Here is a 24,141-nt window from a genome sequence, read left to right as displayed (position 1 = left end):
TCTGAAGAAGATAGAAGAAGAGTTCAATATAATCTTAAAGTCATAAACATCATTACTTTTGCCCTAGGAATAGATGAATATTTTAGAGTCTCAAACTATTTAAATGCCAAAGAGATGTGGGATACACTACAACTCACACATGAAGACACCACTGACGTGAAAAGATCTAGAGTCAATACCCTTACACATGAATATGAATTATTTAGGATGAACACAAATGAGAACATCTTCTAAGTTGTAAAGATCTAGAGTCAACACCCTTACGCAATTAAATACGCATAAGTTGTAATTTTTTCAGGGTGTTACAACTCTATCTTATTTTAATAATTCTATATCATATAATTAGACACTTTAATTAGTCACCAACTAATTAAACTAAAATTTTATTTTTAAACTAATTGTATAGTCATTTATGAAAATGCCCTCCATTTTTAACTCTTATGACTTAATTACCCATTTTCTAATTCTACGAAATCTAGATCACCATTAATCAACTTTTATTATCCCTACTTAATTTTTAACCTTACATTAATTACTGATTTTCTTTCAAGCTTCTAATTTATATTTTTAGACCAAAATTCAATTATTAACATTTAGGCCATTAATGAGTCAACCATTATTTGATTAGAGATTTTTCTCGGAACTATTCTAATTCTTTCTAAACTTTAGCTTTAAAACTTAAGAGGTTAACCATGGTAAGGTATCCTATGGTAACATCTCATTTTCTACCATTTCAATAGCCTAAAAACACTACCCAATTACACAACAAAAAAATAACATTGTCTACCACACACACATGGAAAATTGGAATGTTATAGTTGACATAAGTATCTCATGATTTCTTCATCGGTGTTGTCTTCAAGTGCTTCATCAACAATATGTTGTCAAACTATATCGAAGTTAGAGTTTCAAGTCATTTTATGAGTGAGTGGGGGTAGAAAAATAACAAAAGAAGTTTAAAGAAGAGCTAGGTTGTGCATGAATGAAAGGAAACTGAACAATTAAATAGCATCATTAACAACAACTAGTTTTTGTTGGCTTGTTTTTATAATAGTTAGTTTATATAACGGCCAGTTTTTGTAACGATTAGTTTTTACTGGCTATTTTTTGTAACGACTAGTTTTTTAACAACTGCTTAAAAAGTTACAATTAACAAATCACTTACATAATTAAAAATAAACTTCAACATTCAACTAATTGAAAATGCATTACAACATAGTGACTGATAACTTAACACATAAAAAATAAACTACTAAACTAATTAAAAACAAACTTACACGTACAACTAATTAATGATAACTTAAAGGTATAAAAATTCAGTCATAAACTTCTTTAAAATATAATCTCAAGTGATTTTGTGTTTCTTGAGTTGATCTTCAGTCATGTTAATTGTGTCCTTCATAAGAATATCATACATCTTCACAATGTTATTGAACGCCACTGCCTCTATTATTTGTTTTTGGACAACATTTTTTTTTCATTTCTTTTTCAATGCCAGACAAGTCCACAACCGATGTAGAAGAAGATGCTCATTTCCCTTTCATTTTCCTTTTGGATGCCTTTTGTCCCATTGGGCGAGTGAGTAGTGTAAGGGTGTCACTTTCGGAAATATCAATCGGTATCTCTGGATTAGATGACGATGAGTAATTACAATTTTCATTCAATTTTGTTCTTTTCGAAGGAACTTCTTTGCATTGTTCTAACCATCTAGGTTGATCTTTTAACTGCCCCCATGCATGCTCCCAAGCAAAATCCTTTTATTTTTTTTCTTTCTTCCAAATAGTATATGCATTAACCATCACATCGTTCTCCGTGTAACTGCTTTTCTTCAAAGCAACAACTTGCTTGTAACACAACCATTGAACTTTTGAATGACATTGTGAATTTTTGGCCTCAGGATTTCAGTTGATTGTTGAATCTCTCACTTAGATTGCCACAAAATGTGTTGTAATTTTCTATGATCCTTTTCCAAAAAGCCTCTAATTATTTACCATCATTGACAATTGAATTGAGTGAAACATTAAGCCATGAACTAATGACAAGTTTATCCTCTTCAATTGAAAAGAATAATCGTTTTCCCTTTTTCTTCTTTGTAGAACTCCCTCCTCCTTCCTCTATTGTAATATCAACTTCCTCATTTGAAGGAGTTTGTGCACGAATATAACTATTGGGAGGCTTATGAAATGCGATAGAGGTGTTTTGTGACATTGAAGAAAAGTTTGAGATCTTTGAGAATTTTCGGTAGAAGGGGATTGATTATAAGTTACTGGTGGTGGAGGGAGTGGCAAATAGGGAATGAAATGAGGAGGAATTTGAGAATTTTCGCTCATTGAAGGAGGTGGTAGTGGCAACAAAGGAAACAACGAAGGAGGATGTTGTGAATTTTCGTTCGAAGGAGGTTGTTGGTAATTTTGCAACAAATTGATATAAGCTTGTCAATTAAATTGATTTAGATCCATATGACAAGGAACAGATAAAACAAGATTTAAAATTGGAATTGGAGAATGACAATAAGAAGGCAACAAACAATATAGAAATTTCCTTTTCCCCTCTTTGATGCTTAGTAGATTCCTAGCCCTCGAAGCTAAGCTTGTTTCTTTCCTCCTAAGCATCAAATAGGGGAAAAGGAAATTTCTATATTGCTTGCTGCCTTCTTACATCAACATTCATATTTATACAACAATATAGCATTGTTGAATTACACCAGGACAAAATAACAAACAATATAACGAAAAAGAGTGGCAGACAACATATTGGTAGACAACATATTCCACTTATTCAATTCCATCCATCTCAGCACTCGCTAACCAATTTCGTTAGATGAAATCAATGTGTTTGGATGAGGCAATTTAAAATTCTAAAGAATTTTAAATTATAAGAAATCCAAATGTTTCAATTGAAATTCTTTTATTTTCAAAATTCTGTGTTTGGATAAAGAAATTAAATTTCTTCATTTTCAAAATTTTGTATTTGGATAAATCACAACTTATGCTCCTTGACCCCAAGGTAACTACTTGCAAGCGTCTTAAACGCCGAAAAATCACAAAGCAAAAAATATCCTCGACACGCTTATTCTTGTTGTTTTCTCCGTGAGAAATTGATTCAGGTCCTTGATCACCACCACCGACTTTGGCATTGTTTGCAGGAGGAGCGATTTTAGATCCGAATCGCTGGAAATTTCCTAGAGGTCAATGTCATAGATGTCGTAGTAGAGGAAATTGGTCATGGCGGTGGCGAAGCTCGATTTTTCGATGTCGAAGGGACTGTAGAGGAGGAGGCATCGTTTCCTGATGCAACTGAGGCAGTGGTAGTACTGCTTCACTCTTAGGAACGATTCGAGATCGAATTTGATTTTGCTTGTGTAATCTAGTTCCATAGTGATTGTGTCGAATGTGGAAGGATGTGTGAACGGAACGAATCTTCAGTCGGGAGTCGTTGGGGGTGTTCATGAAGAGGTGCAAGTTACACTTTCCTTGCCGATCGATTTAGTCAGTGACGACATAAATATGCTGAAGAAGAGAATTTCAATTTTTCACATTTAAAAAAAAATTAAAATTTCATATTTTTAGTTATTTAAAATTTTAAAAATTTAAATTCTTTATAGAAAAACATTTAAATAAAAAAATTTAAATTAAAGAATTTTAAATTCTCTGATAAATTATTTTATCTATCGGAACGCACCCAGGTATCTTGGGTGGCTGGATCTTCCATTTGGGCCTCATGTTCCCTTTGCTATCAAACGCTCTCCATCTCGTAACTCCCAAGACCTTTCCACGCAGAGTGCTGCAATAACAAGTCCTTGCAATTTCACTCAACTCAACCAAGCCAAAACTTAGAATTTTCCATTACTTTTCCTTTAATTCTTATTATTATCTTGATTATTTTCTAAAATTCCAAGTGCAGATCCTTCAATTCAATTCTCTCTGCGAATCATTGGAACTTTCAAGCACCACATTTTCCCCACTCACTACTCCATGTGACCCCATTGATCACTTCTGTGATCCAATGATTCCGTTGCTTCGCTTCACTCTCTCCCAAATCATAGAAAAAACCCCATTACAATGAACAATTACCCTTTTGGATCCCAAGCCCCCAAGTCCTTTCCCGCATACCCAAAAACCGAATTCGACTTAGAATCAGGAACCGCCATAAAGCGAACCCGAAAGCCCAAAAATTCGCCCTTTCACCCTCTCAGAATGATTAAATCATTTGGGAACCGTTTTCATCACTTCTTCAAGCTTCACCCTCTAATGGGTCTCTTCCTAGCCTTGTGCTTTGTGCTCGCACTTGCCATGATTCTCTCTTTGTATGGCACCCAATATGGGGTGCAGAGTGGTGGTTATGTGAAATCTGACATGGGTTTTGATGATTACCCTTTTTCCAAGCTTCAGAACCTTGTGATGGTTGCTGGGCATTCCATTTACACTAGTAGTAGTTGTGGCAAAATTGAGAAGGAGGATTCTTGGTTTTTGGAGTCTTATCAGAAGAATCCAGGCCAAGCTGCCACTTTTGTGACACACATTCATGAGGGGATTGAGATTGTGGCAAGGGATGACTCTGCTTTGCTGCTCTTCAGTGGGGGAGAGACTCGGAGAGATGCTGGCCCCCGCAGCGAGGCTCAGAGTTACTGGGCTGTTGCGGATTCGAAAGGGTGGTTTGGTGAGTTGTGGTGACTGTTTTGGCATTTGCATTGCAGCATTTTGTCTGATTGGTGGGATTCAATGTCTGCCTAACGCATATTGTTGGGGATTATAGGCTATGAAGCATTACCAAAGGAGAAGGAATAGAATAGAAATGCCTGATTGCACTGTTATTGTGTTAATAAATCCCATTAAGAAGGTTTATAGCAGGGAGAGGAAGAGTGGTAACGAAATAATAGTCATAGGGATTTTTTAGCAGCAGTAAATGTTTAGTGGACAAATGATTGTAATAAAGAGAGAAGGAATAAATGAGGAGGGAGAGAGTTTGTAACTGTCTCCAGTAGACAGTAATTTCCATTAAGGAGAAGCCTTGTATAAATAGGAAAAGTGGGGGAGTTAGTGGATACATAAGATTTGAATGTGGGAGAGTCCAGGTCTCTCGAATACCTGGGTTATATTTTCTATTTTTCATTAATTTGTATTGTCCATTCCAGTTTAAGAATTCATCTCCACTGAGCCAGAAAGTGGGGATTGATTTGAATATTTTTTCTATTTCTTTATCATTTCTGATCCACTTCTATCGTATTGTTTGTCATGTGCTTGACATAGTTGCTTTCAATTATAGTGTATCATTCACTATGTGTGAGGCATGAACTTGCAAAAACAATTTATAAATTGTCATAGTAAAAGATAATTGAACAGGATAGATTAGCTAGTGATTTGAGCTGGTCTTGGGCTGCACTTCTGCAACAAGATCATATCTCATGGGCTGGTCTTGGGCTGTACTTCTGCAACAGGATAGATTAACTATAGTGTATCATTCACTATGTATGTGAATAGAACATGAGAATTGATAAATTGAATTGTTGTTTTTCTTGACTTATTGTCATATTTTATCATTAGCAACAAGATCATATCTCATGGATGGCCAAAATTTACGATTAAAATATTAAGTATTAACTTTTAGCAGTATTATTTTTCGCATTTTCATGTTATACAATATTTCTTTTATTGTTTACAAGTCCATAAATAGGATTAGTGAATGAATTAGGCATGGAAATTGGAAAGTATGATTAGTTGACTTTATAGAAGGCAATTTCAATTCCAATATCTGATACTCATTCTATTTGAGTCCAACTTCTGTGATTTGAAAGCAACTTCTGTGAGTTGACTTTATAGTAAGCAGCTTCAATTCTAACAACTGATTTTATTACTGCATCTTGAGTGTACTCATTCTATTGAGTCCAACTTCTTCATTTGTAAGCATATAAAAAATCATGGGAAAATTCCTTTTAATAGGGAAAGAAAGGAAAGCACAGACAGGTACATTCTTTTGTAAGAAAAGTGTTTTCTTGGCCTTGGTTATGATTTAGGAAGAGATACAGAACCTTAGTTTCAACAGCTTGTACTCTGATTACTGGTTTATCCCATGGTCCTACTAACGTATGAAGATCATAATAGAATTATTGCTGTATTCATCAATTTTATATCATGTTTTATGTTACTGATAAAATTGCTTCTTTTCTTGCTTATAAATTTTAATGCTTATCTAATGAAATCCCACATCCTTAGTTGCTCAAATTTTTACTATAACTTTTTAATGTTAGCTTGATGAATCTCGTCTGCATCATTTATCTCAGTTTTCTCAGGCTGTTGATATGGATGTCATAATGATTCACCTTTATAGTTTATTTATTTATACTTCTCTAGTAAACTGCTTTATCAGAAAATATCTCATTCTTTTTGGGTTGTTTGTGTAGGTAAGGAAGAAAGTGTGAAATGGAGAGCACTTACAGAGGAGCATGCACGAGACAGCTTTGAAAACCTTCTATTTAGTGTTTGTCGATTCCGGGAGCTTACTGGCACCTATCCCCAAAATATAACTGTATGTAAGCCTTACTTATCTGAGTTGTGAATCATTCTATTCCTTTCACATAAAGATGGAAAATGTCAATATTTGCATGGAATAGTTAAAGTAAATGAAATTGAGGAATATGAATTTATTGAAATATGTGGCCAGACTTCGTTGCATGACAAGATTTTATTGCTCTGTTTTTTGTAATGGCTGCTGAGAAATACTCTGAATTAATTGGTCAAATGTTAGGATATAAGGAGAAGAGAGAGTTAGTTAAGATAGTTAGACTACTAATGAGTTAGTTAGTTTGTTAGTTAGAGGGGTTTATTAGATATAAATAGGGAAAGAAGGATAGGAGAGAGGGGGATCTTATCATTTGTAGATTGAGCATTAGTTCTTTGTGAAAGGAGAAATCCTTTGTGAAGGGGAAATCCTTGGAGGAGAGTTATCTCTCCTATTTTCTGTTCTTTTACAATCAAGAAATTCCATCTTTCTTTCCTTTCTTCTATTCTCTAATTTGGGTTCCTAACATTTGGTCTGACCTTTTGGATTCAAGTTCGTGATGGAAAACCGAGTGGGAGCGTTGGAGAAATTGGCCAGCGATCAAGGGGAGAAACTGACAGATGTGATGTGACATTGCCCACATCAAGGACAATATGCGAGAGATGAAACAGATCAAAGAATTGATTTTGGAGTGCATGTAGAGCAAGAAAAAGGAAACCCGCATCGAAAAAAGGGAGAGTTCCACAGTGTTCTTGAAAGAAAGGACCAACATTTCAGAGCTGAAACATATGCTGTGCAAGATATTGAATGAAGAGGTGGTCCTCATTTGACTTAGCAAGACAAAAATAACATGGAGGGAAATGGGTCAGAATGTAGTGAAGCAGAGGCTAGTTCTTGGACAAGAAAGCTGGAACTACCCACCTTTGATGGAAGCATAGAGGAGAAAACTGATTCAAAGGGTAGCAATTTTGAGTGTGATGGTGACCCATCACAGTTCTTGAAATCAGAAAACAGAAGTAAAGAAGGTTCAGTTATCAAGAACCACACTCTTTGTGGTGGAGAAGAAAGCAAAAATGATGAAGCAAAGTTAGCAAGAGAAACAAAGATTGAAAAAGTTATGATGGACGAAGAAGTTGACCCATTGATAAAGAGGGAGACAGCCTACGAAAATACAGTGAAGAATGTGAGCTGCGAAGACAATTTTCTTGATAACCCAATAACGGAGTTGATCAAGAAGGAAGTTGAAGGTGGAGATGCAACCAAGCCTCATTGTCTTCAAGATTCAGATTTTCATAAAAAGATCGGTATGATGAAACAGAAATCATTGTTGGACCCAGATATGATCATGAAGGTGGTTGGAAAATCAATGGTGCTGGAATCTTGGAATTTCAACTTGCTAAGTGAGCCTTTTGCATTAAACTTTGTTGCATCTATGGCTGACAGCTCAACAATGGAGCTAAGGCAGAAGGAATGTACTGAGGCAGCATGGTGATTAAAGTTATATGGAGTCCACCCTTGTCCACCCCACCATTGAAGCTGCTAGACCTAAAGTTTGCATGTAGTGGCCAGTGGGTTCACAGTTGATCCCCCATGAGGGACACCAAAGAGGCACGTCCTGTTAGAGTAAAATTTGGTTTTGAAGGATGAGAAAGAGGAAGGAGAGGTTTTGGAATTCTACAAAGTTTGTCCAAGTTTTTACATAGTGAGTAGTCCCAAATGGGCTGTCGAAAAGGGATTCAAAAAAGAGGAGCAGAAACTGGGCATTCAAACTAGGCAGCAAGATTTATACTACTAAATTTGGAACCCTGTGTAGCTGATGACATTTTAAGAGAGCAGCGATGGAAAGAGATTGCAGCACCACACATGGCGATTATTCAGAATTTGCTTCCATCCTGACCTCGATTGGAGCCACAGAACTCAACCCCACATGTAGGGGCAGTGGGCCATTCCTAGTTAAGCAACAAGGGGTGCAATTGTCTTCCAGCAATCGAAGAATACTTGAGGAAGTTTTAGTGTACAATTCCAGTTTTTAAATTCCAACCTTGAGGACAAGGTTGATTTTTAGGAGGGGTGTATTTTTAAGATATAAGGAGAAGGGAGAGTTAGTTAAGTTAGTTAGACTACTAATGAGTTAGTTAGTTAGAGGGATTTATTAGATATAAATAGGGGAAGAAGGATAGGAGAGAGGGGGATCTTATCATTTGTAGATATTGAGCCTTAGCATTTTGTGAAAGGAGAAATCCTTTGCGAAGGGGAAACCCTTGGAGGAGAGTTATCTTTCCTATTTTCTGTTCTTTTACAATCAACAGATTCTATCTTTCTTTCCTTTCTTCTATTTTTTATTTTGGGTTCCTAACATCAAATGTGTTACTAATGCAGTAGTGTGCATACAGCATAAATATGGAGTTATCTTCAATGATCCTGTATATGCATACAGCATATGCAGGATCAGATACAGCATGTGAAGTATATCATTTTGTATTCCCAATTAACATGGAGTTCTCTTTAATGATCCTGTGTAGGTTCCCCCCTTGTTGCCTGAATATTTAGTACTCCCTCCAGTTTCGATATAAGGAAAAATATGCCTTGAATGTTGGTTTTAAATATAAGCAAATCTCTTGCTGTAAAAATAAAACAAAAAAGAAATATAAGCAAATCTCAACCAATCTTCATATAATTAGACCATCTCTAAGTACCCTTCATTTAATAGGGGTTTTAATTCCAATAACTCCTTGTTCTTGATATCAAATTCCAATGAAAGATAGTTTAGGGAAATAACTTATTTTTAGTTGTGATTGGTGCAATTAAATATGGCTTACCAACTTTCTTAGTTAGGGTGAATTAGTTTTTTTTGCTTATATTTAAAATGGAAAGTACGTGGAGTAGCAGAGAAGCAACTAGGAATTATTAATTACTAATATAAGGGGGAACATGTAGTTCTTGTTCTTCTTATTGGTAATACTATCATTAGAGAAAGCTAATTGACTTTATATTGATGAGGGATGCTAACAACACTCTCTAACACCCTATAATTGGCTGAAATCCATTATAAATCTCCAACTTTGATTGGTCTCACTTTTTATTTAATAATTCTCTCTCCTGGTTTAGAAGTTAGATTCACCAAAATTGGTGGTATTCGATAAGTTTTAGCCAATCATAGAGTGTAGTTGTTAGAAAGAGTGTCAGAAAGTGTCACTAGCATTTATCTTGTATTGATTTTATTGATGGTATCTATCAATTGCACCATATAAATGTGTTCCCCATGGACTAACAAATTTTATTTCGCTTTGTTGCATTTAGACCTTTGCATGATGGCCACTTTGATGTCATAATCGTTGACTTACACTCTTTCTTCCTTACACATTTGTTGCATGTTTTCAATCTGATTTGTTGAATCTGGGAATCAGGTTGTAAGTTATGATTTCAAGGAAAAAAGATTTGCACATCTACACCGATCTGCTATCGGCTTTCCAGAATCAAGGTTCTTCTATACCGGCACTCCTGCTACATCAAATGCAAAAGCAACTGCTCTAAAAGGTGAGGAATTGGTCAGAACTCAATTCCAAAGAGATCCATTTGGATGTCGAGGTTCACTTTATCACAAGAAACTAAAGCGTGACCCTTTTCATCGGTCAATTCCTTATCCCAATGGGTGTCCTGAAATTGAAGGATTATTCAAATATTGTGGACCAACTCCTTATCCTGGTGCACTCCCGTGGGCACAGTAAACTGACACGGTCAGATTATACCACTGTATGCTAACAAAATAGAGATATTAGATGCAAATTAAGTTGACTTAACATTGCATGACTTTGTTGATAAAAGATGTGAAGATGAAATTTTGTTCTGGAGAGATGATGATAAATTGTGTAGATCAAAATGTTGTTGCATGTTTGTGTGAGGAGATTTCTTTAATTGAACTCAGTTACTCAAATTGACGGTTGCGATAGTCAGATAGGAAATGTTTTGCTTTCTGAGAGGGATGCATTTTGTTACATGTTTTGTTGCTTTAATGTTGATATAGATGTTCAGCAAAAAATAATGTTGATATATATGTTACAGGATAAATATTGAATGCAATTATGTCCAGGCTTCATGTTTCTACATTCGGATATATTGACATGTATGTAGGACTTGTTGCATATGACAGTCATTTATATTGCATTCTCACTGACCTGAGCAAATGACATGTAGGACTTGTTGCATATGATGGTAATCGTAAAATTTGCATTCAAACAACAGAATTAGTCTCTTAAAGTAAAAATAAATGAATAAACTTTTTTTTTTCATTTTGGTCATCACGTGTGAAATAGGAAATTTTATTTTGAGGGAACAGATATCAGACTTATCTGATTTCATTGCTTCTGAACTTTGAATTCCTGATAAGTGACCATGAATGTTATTATTTTATAGTTTCATGGTTTTAATAATCAAATTGGAGGAAATAACCGGTTCAACTAATCAGATTGAGAACCAGACTGATGACCAGACTGATATTATTTTTTTCGTATGGGTGGGGGGGGGGGGGGGGGTTTTTAGGAGGGGTGTATTTTTAAGATATAAGGAGAAGGGAGAGTTAGTTAAGTTAGTTAGACTACTAATGAGTTAGTTAGTTAGAGGGATTTATTAGATATAAATAGGGAAGAAGGATAGAGAGAGGGGATCTTATCATTTGTAGATATTGAGCTTAGCATTTTGTGAAAGGAGAAATCCTTTGCGAAGGGGAAACCCTTGGAGGAGAGTTATCTTCCTATTTTCTGTTCTTTTACAATCAACAGATTCTATCTTTCTTTCCTTTCTTCTATTTTTATTTTGGGTTCCTAACATCAAATGTGTTACTAATGCAGTAGTGTGCATACAGCATAAATATGGAGTTATCTTCAATGATCCTGTATATGCATACAGCATATGCAGGATCAGATACAGCATGTGAAGTATATCATTTTGTATTCCCAATTAACATGGAGTTCTCTTTAATGATCCTGTGTAGGTTCCCCCCTTGTTGCCTGAATATTTAGTACTCCCTCCAGTTTCGATATAAGGAAAAATATGCCTTGAATGTTGGTTTTAAATATAAGCAAATCTCTTGCTGTAAAAATAAAACAAAAAAGAAATATAAGCAATCTCAACCAATCTTCATATAATTAGACCATCTCTAAGTACCCTTCATTTAATAGGGGTTTTAATTCCAATAACTCCTTGTTCTTGATATCAAATTCCAATGAAAGATAGTTTAGGGAAATAACTTATTTTTAGTTGTGATTGGTGCAATTAAATATGGCTTACCAACTTTCTTAGTTAGGGTGAATTAGTTTTTTTTGCTTATATTTAAAATGGAAAGTACGTGGAGTAGCAGAGAAGCAACTAGGAATTATTAATTACTAATATAAGGGGGAACATGTAGTTCTTGTTCTTCTTATTGGTAATACTATCATTAGAGAAAGCTAATTGACTTTATATTGATGAGGGATGCTAACAACACTCTCTAACACCCTATAATTGGCTGAAATCCATTATAAATCTCCAACTTTGATTGGTCTCACTTTTTATTTAATAATTCTCTCTCCTGGTTTAGAAGTTAGATTCACCAAAATTGGTGGTATTCGATAAGTTTTAGCCAATCATAGAGTGTAGTTGTTAGAAAGAGTGTCAGAAAGTGTCACTAGCATTTATCTTGTATTGATTTTATTGATGGTATCTATCAATTGCACCATATAAATGTGTTCCCCATGGACTAACAAATTTTATTTCGCTTTGTTGCATTTAGACCTTTGCATGATGGCCACTTTGATGTCATAATCGTTGACTTACACTCTTTCTTCCTTACACATTTGTTGCATGTTTTCAATCTGATTTGTTGAATCTGGGAATCAGGTTGTAAGTTATGATTTCAAGGAAAAAAGATTTGCACATCTACACCGATCTGCTATCGGCTTTCCAGAATCAAGGTTCTTCTATACCGGCACTCCTGCTACATCAAATGCAAAAGCAACTGCTCTAAAAGGTGAGGAATTGGTCAGAACTCAATTCCAAAGAGATCCATTTGGATGTCGAGGTTCACTTTATCACAAGAAACTAAAGCGTGACCCTTTTCATCGGTCAATTCCTTATCCCAATGGGTGTCCTGAAATTGAAGGATTATTCAAATATTGTGGACCAACTCCTTATCCTGGTGCACTCCCGTGGGCACAGTAAACTGACACGGTCAGATTATACCACTGTATGCTAACAAAATAGAGATATTAGATGCAAATTAAGTTGACTTAACATTGCATGACTTTGTTGATAAAAGATGTGAAGATGAAATTTTGTTCTGGAGAGATGATGATAAATTGTGTAGATCAAAATGTTGTTGCATGTTTGTGTGAGGAGATTTCTTTAATTGAACTCAGTTACTCAAATTGACGGTTGCGATAGTCAGATAGGAAATGTTTTGCTTTCTGAGAGGGATGCATTTTGTTACATGTTTTGTTGCTTTAATGTTGATATAGATGTTCAGCAAAAAATAATGTTGATATATATGTTACAGGATAAATATTGAATGCAATTATGTCCAGGCTTCATGTTTCTACATTCGGATATATTGACATGTATGTAGGACTTGTTGCATATGACAGTCATTTATATTGCATTCTCACTGACCTGAGCAAATGACATGTAGGACTTGTTGCATATGATGGTAATCGTAAAATTTGCATTCAAACAACAGAATTAGTCTCTTAAAGTAAAAATAAATGAATAAACTTTTTTTTTTCATTTTGGTCATCACGTGTGAAATAGGAAATTTTATTTTGAGGGAACAGATATCAGACTTATCTGATTTCATTGCTTCTGAACTTTGAATTCCTGATAAGTGACCATGAATGTTATTATTTTATAGTTTCATGGTTTTAATAATCAAATTGGAGGAAATAACCGGTTCAACTAATCAGATTGAGAACCAGACTGATGACCAGACTGATATTATTTTTTTCGTATGGGTGGGGGGGGGGGGGGGGGGGTGGACTGATCTACCCTTATGGTTGGATAGATAAATGTTATGATTTCTGCGATTATTTTTTAACAAGAATTGTTGAATATCAAAAACTTATTACGCGAAATCCTATTTTTTTAGAACAGGTTGAGGGGCTAGGTGTAGTTGATATAAAGGAAGTAATAAATTGGGGTTTATCAGGACCCATGCTTCGGGCTTCCAGAATACAATAGGATCTCCGTAAAGTGGATAACAAAATCGGCATTTTTAGAATCAGTCAAACTAGTCCAAAACCGATACTAAACTGGTGTAGAGAATCGGTATTTAAGTTTTTTATTTTTTAAATTTAATCTAAAATATTTTAAAGATAAATAAAATCATATTTATTAAGATTTACAAATTGATATTAATTATTTTTTTTCTTACAAAATATAAAATTTATGATTTATATTTTTATATCTTAATTTCTTGTCATTTTATATTTTATTATGTGTAAACTTGTTATTGTTGGACATTGTTGTATTTTATTAAAATTTAATCATAAATATTATGATATATTTGATTTAATTTTTTTTGTTTATTTTGAATGTTAAGAACCTATCAAATGATATTTTTATTTTAATTTTATGTTAGAAAATTATAATATTATATTTATTTAATACTTTTTTATGTATTATTGAATTATTGTTATTATTTTATTAATATTGGTTCGATGTTGGTTGAACCATTAAATTTTGACCAATATCTTAATTGTCAATCCATCCATCATATTGTCAATTAATTAAAGTTTTTATCGGGATCATTTATATATTTAGTTTAATTATATGAAATAATTTATGATAATAAACTTTACATATTAGATTTAGCTCATGCAAAACATAGTCTAAAAAAATATTTATTTGATGGAGGTACAACCAATCATTCTAATGATTCTTTACATGGGATTGAAGATTCTATGATAAGGTCCAAAATTATGAGGATGAAGCAAGTTTTGAAAGAGCAAATAGAAAGAAGACTATTGTGAATTAAGAGTTACACCTAATTGGGTCATTCTCTTACAAATTAATGAAGATGCTTTGAAACCAACCTCAAGAATCACTTCACGAAACCCAATTTACAAGACAAGAAGCATCAATGGGTTGACTTGGTCAATTTTGGTGAGATTATTAATATTGGACTGATTAGATAATAATTAGGCCCAACATGCTCATAAATTTTAGTCAACTTTTAAAATAAGATTTATTTTGATTTTTTAATTTTATTTTGGGCTCATCTTTAAACTTGTAATGGACTGTGACGACCCTTTATTGTTATTTAAAGTCTTTTAATTATTAGATAAGTTATTGGGCCTTAGGTTTAGGGTTATTAATAGGAGTATAAATAGAGTCCTTAATATGTGAAATTTGAATATTAATGAAATTAGAGAGTTTCTCTACGTGAGAACTTTTCCTTTGTTCTTGGGTTAATAACTGATAGTGTTGGTTCTATCAGCAGTTCGTGGTTAGTTCCTTTCTGTTTATACTTGTTCTCAAGACGATCCTAAGTGGTGTCTTATCATTTGGAGGTGTTATATATCCTGTGTTTTGTTTCTTCTCTTGTGTTTCCTCCTTTGTTTGTTCTTTTCCTTTTGTTTAACTCTATATTATTGTTTCATCTTCCTTTGTTCTATTTCTTTGCATCTATCTTCCTTTTTTGAACTCTATCTAGTATTAATATCCTTTTGTCTTATATATATATATATATATAATAAAAAAATTCGTGAAAAAAAAATCCAATTTTCATATTTGGAGCCAAAATTCTGTTACAATCTATATTTGGATAATTAAAGTTGTTAGGATCAGAATTTGTTTTTCAAATTTGGAGTCAAAATTTTGTTACAATCCAGATTTGGATAATTGAAGTTGTTATGATCTGAATTTGATTTTCAAATTTAGAACCAAAATTATGTTACAGTCTATATTTGGATCTACCCAATCACATATTTACGTTCAAATTTGAATTTCGTGCAAAAAAAAGATGCAGAAAAAAAAAAGAAACAAAAAAAAAAGTAGAAAAAAAAAGAAAATTGGGACAGTTTTTACATTTGTTTACAAGTTTTAAAAAAATAAACACTTTTCTTAAATCTCTTATTCCTTGTCCTTTGTTTGTTCTTATTCACTAACCTTGTTGTGTCTTGTCGTGTATAATCAACCGCAAAGGTTCTTACTTAAGAGCTCATAAGAAGAAGTTGAGTGGTAAAAGGCAAGAGTGTTGAGACTATTAGAGGGAAAAAAACTAAAAAGAGTGAAACACAATTGAAAGTAAAATTTATTGAGTGTAAACACGTGAGATAGTGTTTGTGTGAGGATATTTATTTTTCCATTTATGATCACTTCTAAAAAAATTCTTGCAACAATTTTAATCATGAGTGGATCTCAAGTTGTTTGTTAAAGTTGTTAATGAACAATTTCAAGCTTTAAAGATTGGATAGTTTGCAATCTCCATTTTGATCTAAAAGTCGTAGACAATCAATGTCAGAAGAAGAGGATGAGGAGTATTCAGATGCAAGAAGGCGAAGAGGCGAACCAAGAAGAGATAATCATTTGGGGAGCATTAAGATGACAATCCCTACGTTTCAAGGTAAAAATGATCCTGAATTGTATTTGGAGTGGGAGAGAAAGGTTGAACATGTGTTTGATTGCCATAATTATTCTAAGGAGAAAAAGGTTAAATTAGTTGTTGAATTCACCAATTATGCTAGTATTTGGTGGGACCAACTTGTGACTAGTAGGCACAGGAATGGTGAAAGGCCTATTACTAGATGGGACGAGATGAAGACTGTCGTGAGAAGGAGATTTGTACCTATCCACTATCATAGGAATTTGCATAGAAAGTTGCAAACTCTAACTCAAGGTTCCATGAGTGTGGAGGACTACTACAAGGAGATGGAAATAGCCATGTTAGAGGCAATGTTGAAGAAGACTGTGAGGCAACTATGGCCAGATTCATTGGAGCTCTAAAGAAGGAGATAGTCAATGTGGTAGAATTGCAACATTATGTGGAGATGGAGGACTTGTTACACAAATCTATTTAAGTGGATAGGCAATTGAAAGCTAAGAGTACTTCCAAATTTGCTTCCACTTCTTCATGGAAGTCAAATTGGAAAAACAACAAATCTATGACAAAGTCAAAAGATGAAGCTAAGTCCAAAAATTTGTTTATTGCACCTAAAGGTAAAATGAAAATTAATTCATCTTCTAGATCTCGCAATATCAAATGTTTCAAGTGTCAAGGAGTTAGACATATTACTTCTCAATGTCCAAATAAAAGAGCCATGATATTGCTAGATAATGGAGACATAGAGAGTGAGAGCTCAAGTGATGATGAAATGCCACCATTGGAGGATTGCAGTGATGTTGATGTTGCTGAACCTATAAATGGAGATGTGCTTGTTACTAGGCATGCTTTTAACTTGCAGCCTAAGGTGGGAGGCGATGAGGAGCAACATGAGCATATTTTTCGTTCAAGATGCCACATAAAAGACAAGGTATGCAATTTGATATTGATAGTGGAAGTTGTACTAATGTTGCTAGCACCTTGTTGGTTGAGAAATTGGGTTTGCCCACATTAAAGCACCCTAATCCATATAGACTTTAGTGGCTGAATGATTGTGGAGACATAAGGGTGACCAAGCAAGTGTTGGTTTCTCTCTCCATTGGTAAATATAAGGATAAAGTTCTTTATGATGCGATACCTATGCATGTTGGGCATATACTTCTAGGGCGTCCATGGTAATTTGATACAAGGTTGCACATGATGGTTACAAAAATAGATATGCTCTTGTTTTGAACAATCACACCATTGTGTTAACACCTCTCCAGCCTGCTGAGGCCTATGCCAATCAAATCAGAATTGTAAGAGAATGTAAGCTGAGAAAAGAAAAATTGAGCATTCAAGAAAAAGAGAGAAAAGAAAAGAAAAATGAGAGTGAAAAGAAAGAAAGAATAAAAAAAGAAAGAAGAGAAGAGAAAAATAAGAAAGTGAGTACATTTGCAAAGAAAAGAGAGGTCGAGAGTGCTTTGATGGCTAGAGAGAAGCTACTTGTACTCATGTACAAGGATGTTTATTTTACTAACGATCTTAACTCTTCTTTGCTTTGTGAGGTTGTTTCCTTGTTACAGGAATTTGTTGATGTTTTTCTAGAAGAAATTCCATATGGATTACCTCTTTTAAGAGGTATTGATCATCAAATTGGCTTCATTCCTGGTGCTTCACTTCCAAACAGGAAACCTATAGGTCAAGTCTAGAAGAAGCAAAGGAGATTCAAAGGCAAGTTAATGAGTTATTGCAAAATGGATTTGTGAGGGAAAATCGTAGCCCATGTTCAGTTCCTACGATCTTGGTTCCAAAGAAAGATGGGACATGGCGCATGTGTACAAACTGCTGAGCCATAAATAAAATTACTGTAAAGTATAGATATCCTATCCATAGACTGGATGATATGTTTGATGAATTGCATGGTTTGTGTGTGTTTTCTAAAGTAGATTTGAAGAGTGGATACTATCAAATCCGCATGAAAGAAGGTGATGAATGGAAAACAAATTTTAAAACAAAATATGGTTTATATGAATGGTTGGTGATGCCATTTAGTTTAACTCATGCACCTAGTACCTTCATGAGGTTAATGAACCATGTTTTGTGTGCTTTCATTGGGAAATTTGTTGTGGTGTATTTTGATGACATTTTGATCTATAACAAAACATTAGAGGAACATGTTGATCATTTACATGTTATTTTTAATGTTTTGAGAGAAAATAAATTGTATGCCAATCTTAAAAAGTATTCTTTTTGCGTTGAATCTATTGTGTTCTTGGGTTTTGTCATTAGCTCAAAAGGAATAAGTGTGGATGAAGAAAAGGTAAAGACAAATAAGGAATGGCATGTACCTAAGAATACTAATGAGGTAAGAATTTTTCATGGTTTAGCAAGTTTTTATAGAAAATTTGTGAAGAACTTTAGTTCACTTGCTGCACCTTTAAATGAACTTGTCAAAAAGAATTTGAAAATCTGAGAGAAATGCTTGCCACATGTTGAGTTTGCTTATAATAGGTATGTTCATTCTACTACTTCTTATTCTCATTTTGAAGTTGTGTATGGCTTTAATCCTTTGACTCCTTTGGATATCTTACCTTTGCCTTCTAATGAGTATGCTAATTTTGATGGTAAGAAAAAGGCAGATTCTATCAAAGAGTTGCATGCAAAAGTTCGAGCCAACATTGAGAAGAAGAATGAACAATATACAAAGCAAGCAAATAAGGGTCGCGTCAAAGTTATTTTTGTACCAAGAGATTGGGTTTGGGTTTATATGAGGAAGGAAAGGTTTCCTACTTGAAGAAAATCCAAGTTTCAACCAAGAGGAGATGGGCCTTTTCAAGTTCTAGAAAAGATAAATGACAATGCTTACAAGCTGGACTTGCCAAGAGAATATGGTAACATAAGTATTACCTTTAATGTGGCTAACCTATCTTTCTTTGATGTAGGTAACAAATCATATTCGAGGATGAATCCTTTCGAAGAGGGAGAGAATGATGGAGGTGCAACCAGCCCGTCTAATGATCATTTACATGGGATTGCAGGTCTTATGACAAGGTCCAAGACTAAGAGGATGAAACAAGTTTTGCAAGGCTTGATTCTAAAGATCAAAGAGAAAGAAGACCAATGTGAAATAAAGGTTGCACCTAATTGGATCACTCTCCTACAAATTGATGAAGATCTTTTGCGACCAACTTGAAGAATCACTTTGAGAAACCCAATTTACAAGACAAGAAACATCCATGAGCCGAGTTGATCAATTTTGGTGGACTATTAATATTGAGTTGATTATATAATAATTAGGCCCAACATGCTCATAAATTTTAGCCAACTTTTAGAATAGGATTTATTTTCATTTTTTTAATTGTATTTTAGGTCTATCTTCAGACTTGTAATGGGCTATCACGAACTTTTATTGTTATTTTAAAGTCTTTTAATTATTAGATTAGTTATTGGGCCTTGGGCTTAAATTAGGATTATTAGTAGGTGTGAATCATGTAGGTTTTTGATGATGCCAAAGTATAATCAAACAAGATTGCTTCAAGAAACATTCAAGGTCAAGCAAACAAGATCAATAAAAAGATAAGGCCTTAGTTTATTTGTTAAAAGAATCTCATTGGTTGATCAGTTTTGGCCTCACAATTATTTTCAACAACTCAAGGCACTGGTAATCGATTACCAGAGACAGATTGCAAATGGGCTTTTCAAAAAGGGTTTTGAAATTTGAATTTTAAATCCTGTAATCGATTACCAGTAACGATACTTCAGAAAATACTTTGAAAAGTCATGACCCTTCAAAATATAATTGTGTAATCGATTACTAGTGAGAAAATTTCAATTTTTTTTTGAAAAGACATATCTCTTCAAACTATTTTGAAAAGGCACAATGAGCCTATATATATGTGTGTCTGACTTCGAAAAGCAGAAGAGAGAGATGTTCTAAGAGAACTTAATTGTCAAATGCTCTCTAAAAAACTATTGGCCAAACACTTGCAAATCTATTGAGAATTCTTCTAAGATCTTCAATTTGTATCATCTACTCTAAAGGAGAGAAATCTTTTTGTTCATCTCATATACTCAGTTGTAATCAAGAGACTGTTTGTCTCTTGGATTGTGAGAATATTGAACACAAGGGTGAGAGATCCCGATGTGTGTTCAAAGACTGTAAAGGATTTACAGAGATAGTGGAAAATCTCAAGTGGGTTGCTTGAGGACTGGATATAGGCACGGGAAGTGGCCGAACCAATATAAACTGAGTTTGCATTTCTCTCTTCATTTATCTCAGTTATTTTATTACAGTTTACTTTGTCTTACGCATTTAAAAGAACATTATTAAATTAATTGATTCTTTTTCTTCTGCATTCCGAGCCTATCATATATCATTTAAAAGGGGGTTAAAATTTGTTAGTGGGAAAATTTTGAAACTTAATTCACCCCCCCTTAAGTTATTGAGGCCACTTGTCCAATAGTAGGAGTATAAATAGACTCCTTAAATGCTTTGTTGGAAAAATTTGAAAATTAATGAAATTTGAGAGTTTCTCTATTGTGAGAACTTTTCCTTTGTTCTTGGGTTAAGAACTGATAGTGTTGGTTCTACTGGCAGGTCACGATTAGGGTCATGCTCTTTTGATAACTTTGGTTCTACCGGCAAGTCACGATTAGGGTCAAGTTCCTTTTTGTTTATACCTATTTTCAAGATGATACCAAGTGTTCTCTTATCATTATTAATAAAATATCATTTGTCTAGAATGAAGAAAATCCTTAACATATGTGGTGATGATGCTTATGTGGAGTGAATTGAGTTGTGAAAATATTGCAGGTGGCAATACAGGCTAATATAAACTGGCTCATATTATTTTGGCTTGCTCTGCCTTTAGCCTGCCAAATATAGGATAGGGAGGGTTGACTCACTATAGTTAGGACAGGTTGACATTTTGGCTTGTCCCTCTTAAGGGAGGGTTTTTTTTTAAGTCAACAAAAATAATACTATATATAAATGTTAATGGGTATTGGAGGTATGAAAGTTACAACAAACATACAGAGACACAACTCTAATACATATCCACCACCCCCCCCCCATGTACATATTCAGTAACCTTACTTGGGAGAAATATTCAATAACCGTCATTGGGAGGATTGCATCATCCCCTCCCTCTTTAAGAGAATTTGTCCTCAAATATATAGACCCCTCATCATCTAAATCAATTACACCTGCAAAAGGAACCAAATCATTAATGTTAAAGGTGTTGCTAACTCCATACTCCTCTGGGAGGTCTAGCCTATAAGCATTGTTGGTTATCCTCTCCAAGACCCGAAAAGGGTCATCACCTCTGGGGCTAAGTTTGAACTTTCTCTTAGTAGAAAATCTATCCTTCCTAAGATGGAGCCAAACCCAATCCCCTTCATTAAGCACTAACTCTTTCCTTCCTCTATTGCCTTTAGCTGCATACAACTTTATTTGGTTCCTAACCCTCTCATGTAATTTCTTCACAAACTCTGACCTAGATACCCCTTCTTTATGTATAAAAGAAGTGTCAAGTGGAAGGGAAATTAGGTCCAAAGGTGTGAGAGGATTGAACCCATAGAGTACCTTAAAAGGTGACTGCTTGGTAGTTTTATGAACCCCCTGTTATAGGCAAACTCCAAACGAGGAAGGTATTCATCACAAGACTTATGATTTCCTTTTAGGAGAGCCCTTAACAATGTGGATAGAGATCTATTCACTACCTTTGTCTTCCCATCAGTCCGTAGGTGACAAGTGGTGGAGAAAAGGAGCTTAGTTTCTAACTTAGCCCATAAAGTTTTCCAAAAATGTGTAGAAGCAAATGACTTTGATGTTTTGATGATGATCATGATGATTTGATGCAAATGATGAAATGCGCTTTTCAAGTTTAAATTCAAGACAATGATTCAAGAATACAAGACACAACATCAAGATGATCACTAGTATTTTAGGAAGGGAATTCCTAATTGATATAGCAAAAGGTTTGGCCAAGTAATTTAAGTTAAAAAGTGTTTTTCAAGAGATTTACTCTCTGGTAATCGAACCAGAGGATGTAATCGATTACCAGTGGCCAAAAATGGTTTACAACAGCTACTAAATATTTGAATTCAAATTTTAAACTGTGTAATCGATTACACAATATTGGTAATCGATTACCAGCAGTTAATAAATGTTTTAATTCAAATTTTAAAACATGTAATCGATTACACAAATCCTGTAATCGATTACCAGAGGAGATTTTCAGCAAATAACTTCCAAGAGTCACATCTATTCAAAAGGTTTATGAATGACCATCAAAGGTCTATTTATATGTGACTTGGAAACACGAATTAAGAGAGAGTTTTCATTGCCCAAAAATTTTTATCCTCTCAAAAGATTAAGAGATTTTTTCTGAATAGAAATGTCTTATCCTCTCAAAGATTCCTTGGTCAAACACTTGCATATTCAATAAGGAATTGTGATTGATCTTCATTGTACAATCTATCTCTTTCAAGAGAGATTTCTTCTTCTCTTCATCTTACTTCTGTAAAGGGATTAAGAGACCAAGGGTCTGTTGTTGTAAAGGATTCCTGAACACAAGGGAATGGTTGTCCCTGTGTGATTCAGACTTTGTAAAAGGAGTTTTGCAAAGAGAGTGGAAAATCTCAAGTGGGTTGTTGGAGGACTGGACGTAGACACGGGAAGTGGCCGAACCAGTATAAATCAAGTTTGCATTTCTTTCTCCCCTTAAACTTCTTTTATTTATTGCTATTTATCTTTGGCTTGAAAGAAGTTTATTTTGAATTGTCTTTTGAGTAATTCATGTTAAGGGTGCATTGTTAATCTAAAAAGAGAGAGTGAAATTTTAATTGGGGAATAGTTCTTGTTATCTTAATTCAACCCCTCCTTCTTAAGATAATTGAGGTCATTTGTCTAACAAGTGGTATCAGAGCAGGATTCTTGTATAAAGTTTAAAAACTTCAAGAATAGATATGGCCTCATCCAACTTTCCATTTCTTGAGGGAAATTCTATTAATAGGCCTCTTATGTTCAATGGCGAGGGTTATCACTATTGGAAAACCCGAATGCAGATCCTTATTGAAGCCATAGATTTAAATATATGGGAAGCCATTGAAGTTGGTCCTTTTATTCCTACAAAGGTAGTGGGAAATGCAACTATAGAAAAACCAAGAGAAGAATGGAGTGATGATGAAAGAAGAAAGGTTCAATACAATTTAAAGGCCAAAAATATAATCACTTTTGCATTAGGCATGGATGAATATTTTAGAGTCTCAAATTGTAAAAATGCAAAAGAAATGTGGGATACATTGCAAGTAACCTATGAAGGCACAACTGATGTCAAGAGATCTAGAATAAACACTCTCACACATGAAATGGAACTTATGAGACTCCATCAACATGAAGAGAATGATACAAAGAGAAAAGGAATAGCACTCAGAGCCTCATCATCTTTTATTCAAGAAGAAAGTGACAAAGAGGACTTGACTGAAATAGAAGAAGATGATGATGATTTCAGATTCTTTGTGAAAAGATTCAATAAATTTTTGAGAAACAAAAGAAATAAAAGGGAATCAAACATCAATACAAAGAGGAAAGAAGAAGACTCCTCCTTAGCCTTAACATGCTATGAAAGCAATCAACCTGGGCACATGAGATTTGATTATCTTGTCTTTGAAAGAAGAATTGAAAAATCCGACAAGAGGAATCTCAAAGAAAAGAAAGAAAAGAAAGCATAAATCACTTGGGAAGAAAATCACAAAAATTCTTCAAGTGATTCAGAAAAATAAAAACATAAATCTGGGTATCATGATGAAAGACTATGAAAACGGAGAAGTGCAAAGGCAATACATCGATAGCAATTTCTCCAAACACATGGCATGCATCAAAGTTTATTCATATTTCTCCCCAAGATAAATGGATATGTGATTTATGGAGACAACAAACAAAGGCGACTTGATCAACAAGCCCAACAAGTAATATCAAATGATACCAGTAGGTCACTTGTCTTTGATTGATTACTTTGATGATTTTTGTCTATGATTGTTAACTTTTGATTGAGTTTTGATGCTTGTTTACTACTTAAATATTTGATTGT

At 34.2% G+C, this 24,141-nt stretch overlaps 1 protein-coding gene across 1 annotated transcript; it reads left to right on the top strand.

Moving 5' to 3' along the window:
* The first annotated feature begins 3,683 nt into the window (after nucleotides 1-3,683).
* On the top strand, nucleotides 3,684-10,578 carry LOC100803693 (uncharacterized protein C57A10.07). Its single transcript, XM_003544696.5, has 3 exons — nucleotides 3,684-4,659; nucleotides 6,401-6,525; nucleotides 9,906-10,578. Exons 1-3 carry the CDS (start codon nucleotides 4,062-4,064, stop codon nucleotides 10,224-10,226), a joined length of 1,044 nt encoding a protein of 347 aa, XP_003544744.1. The 5' UTR covers nucleotides 3,684-4,061; the 3' UTR covers nucleotides 10,227-10,578.
* The last annotated feature ends 13,563 nt before the right edge of the window (nucleotides 10,579-24,141 follow it).

Source organism: Glycine max, chromosome 14 (assembly GCF_000004515.6).
Source record: "Glycine max cultivar Williams 82 chromosome 14, Glycine_max_v4.0, whole genome shotgun sequence".
NCBI classification, from domain to species: domain Eukaryota; kingdom Viridiplantae; phylum Streptophyta; class Magnoliopsida; order Fabales; family Fabaceae; genus Glycine; species Glycine max.
This window is presented reverse-complemented; position numbering and strand designations above follow the sequence as displayed.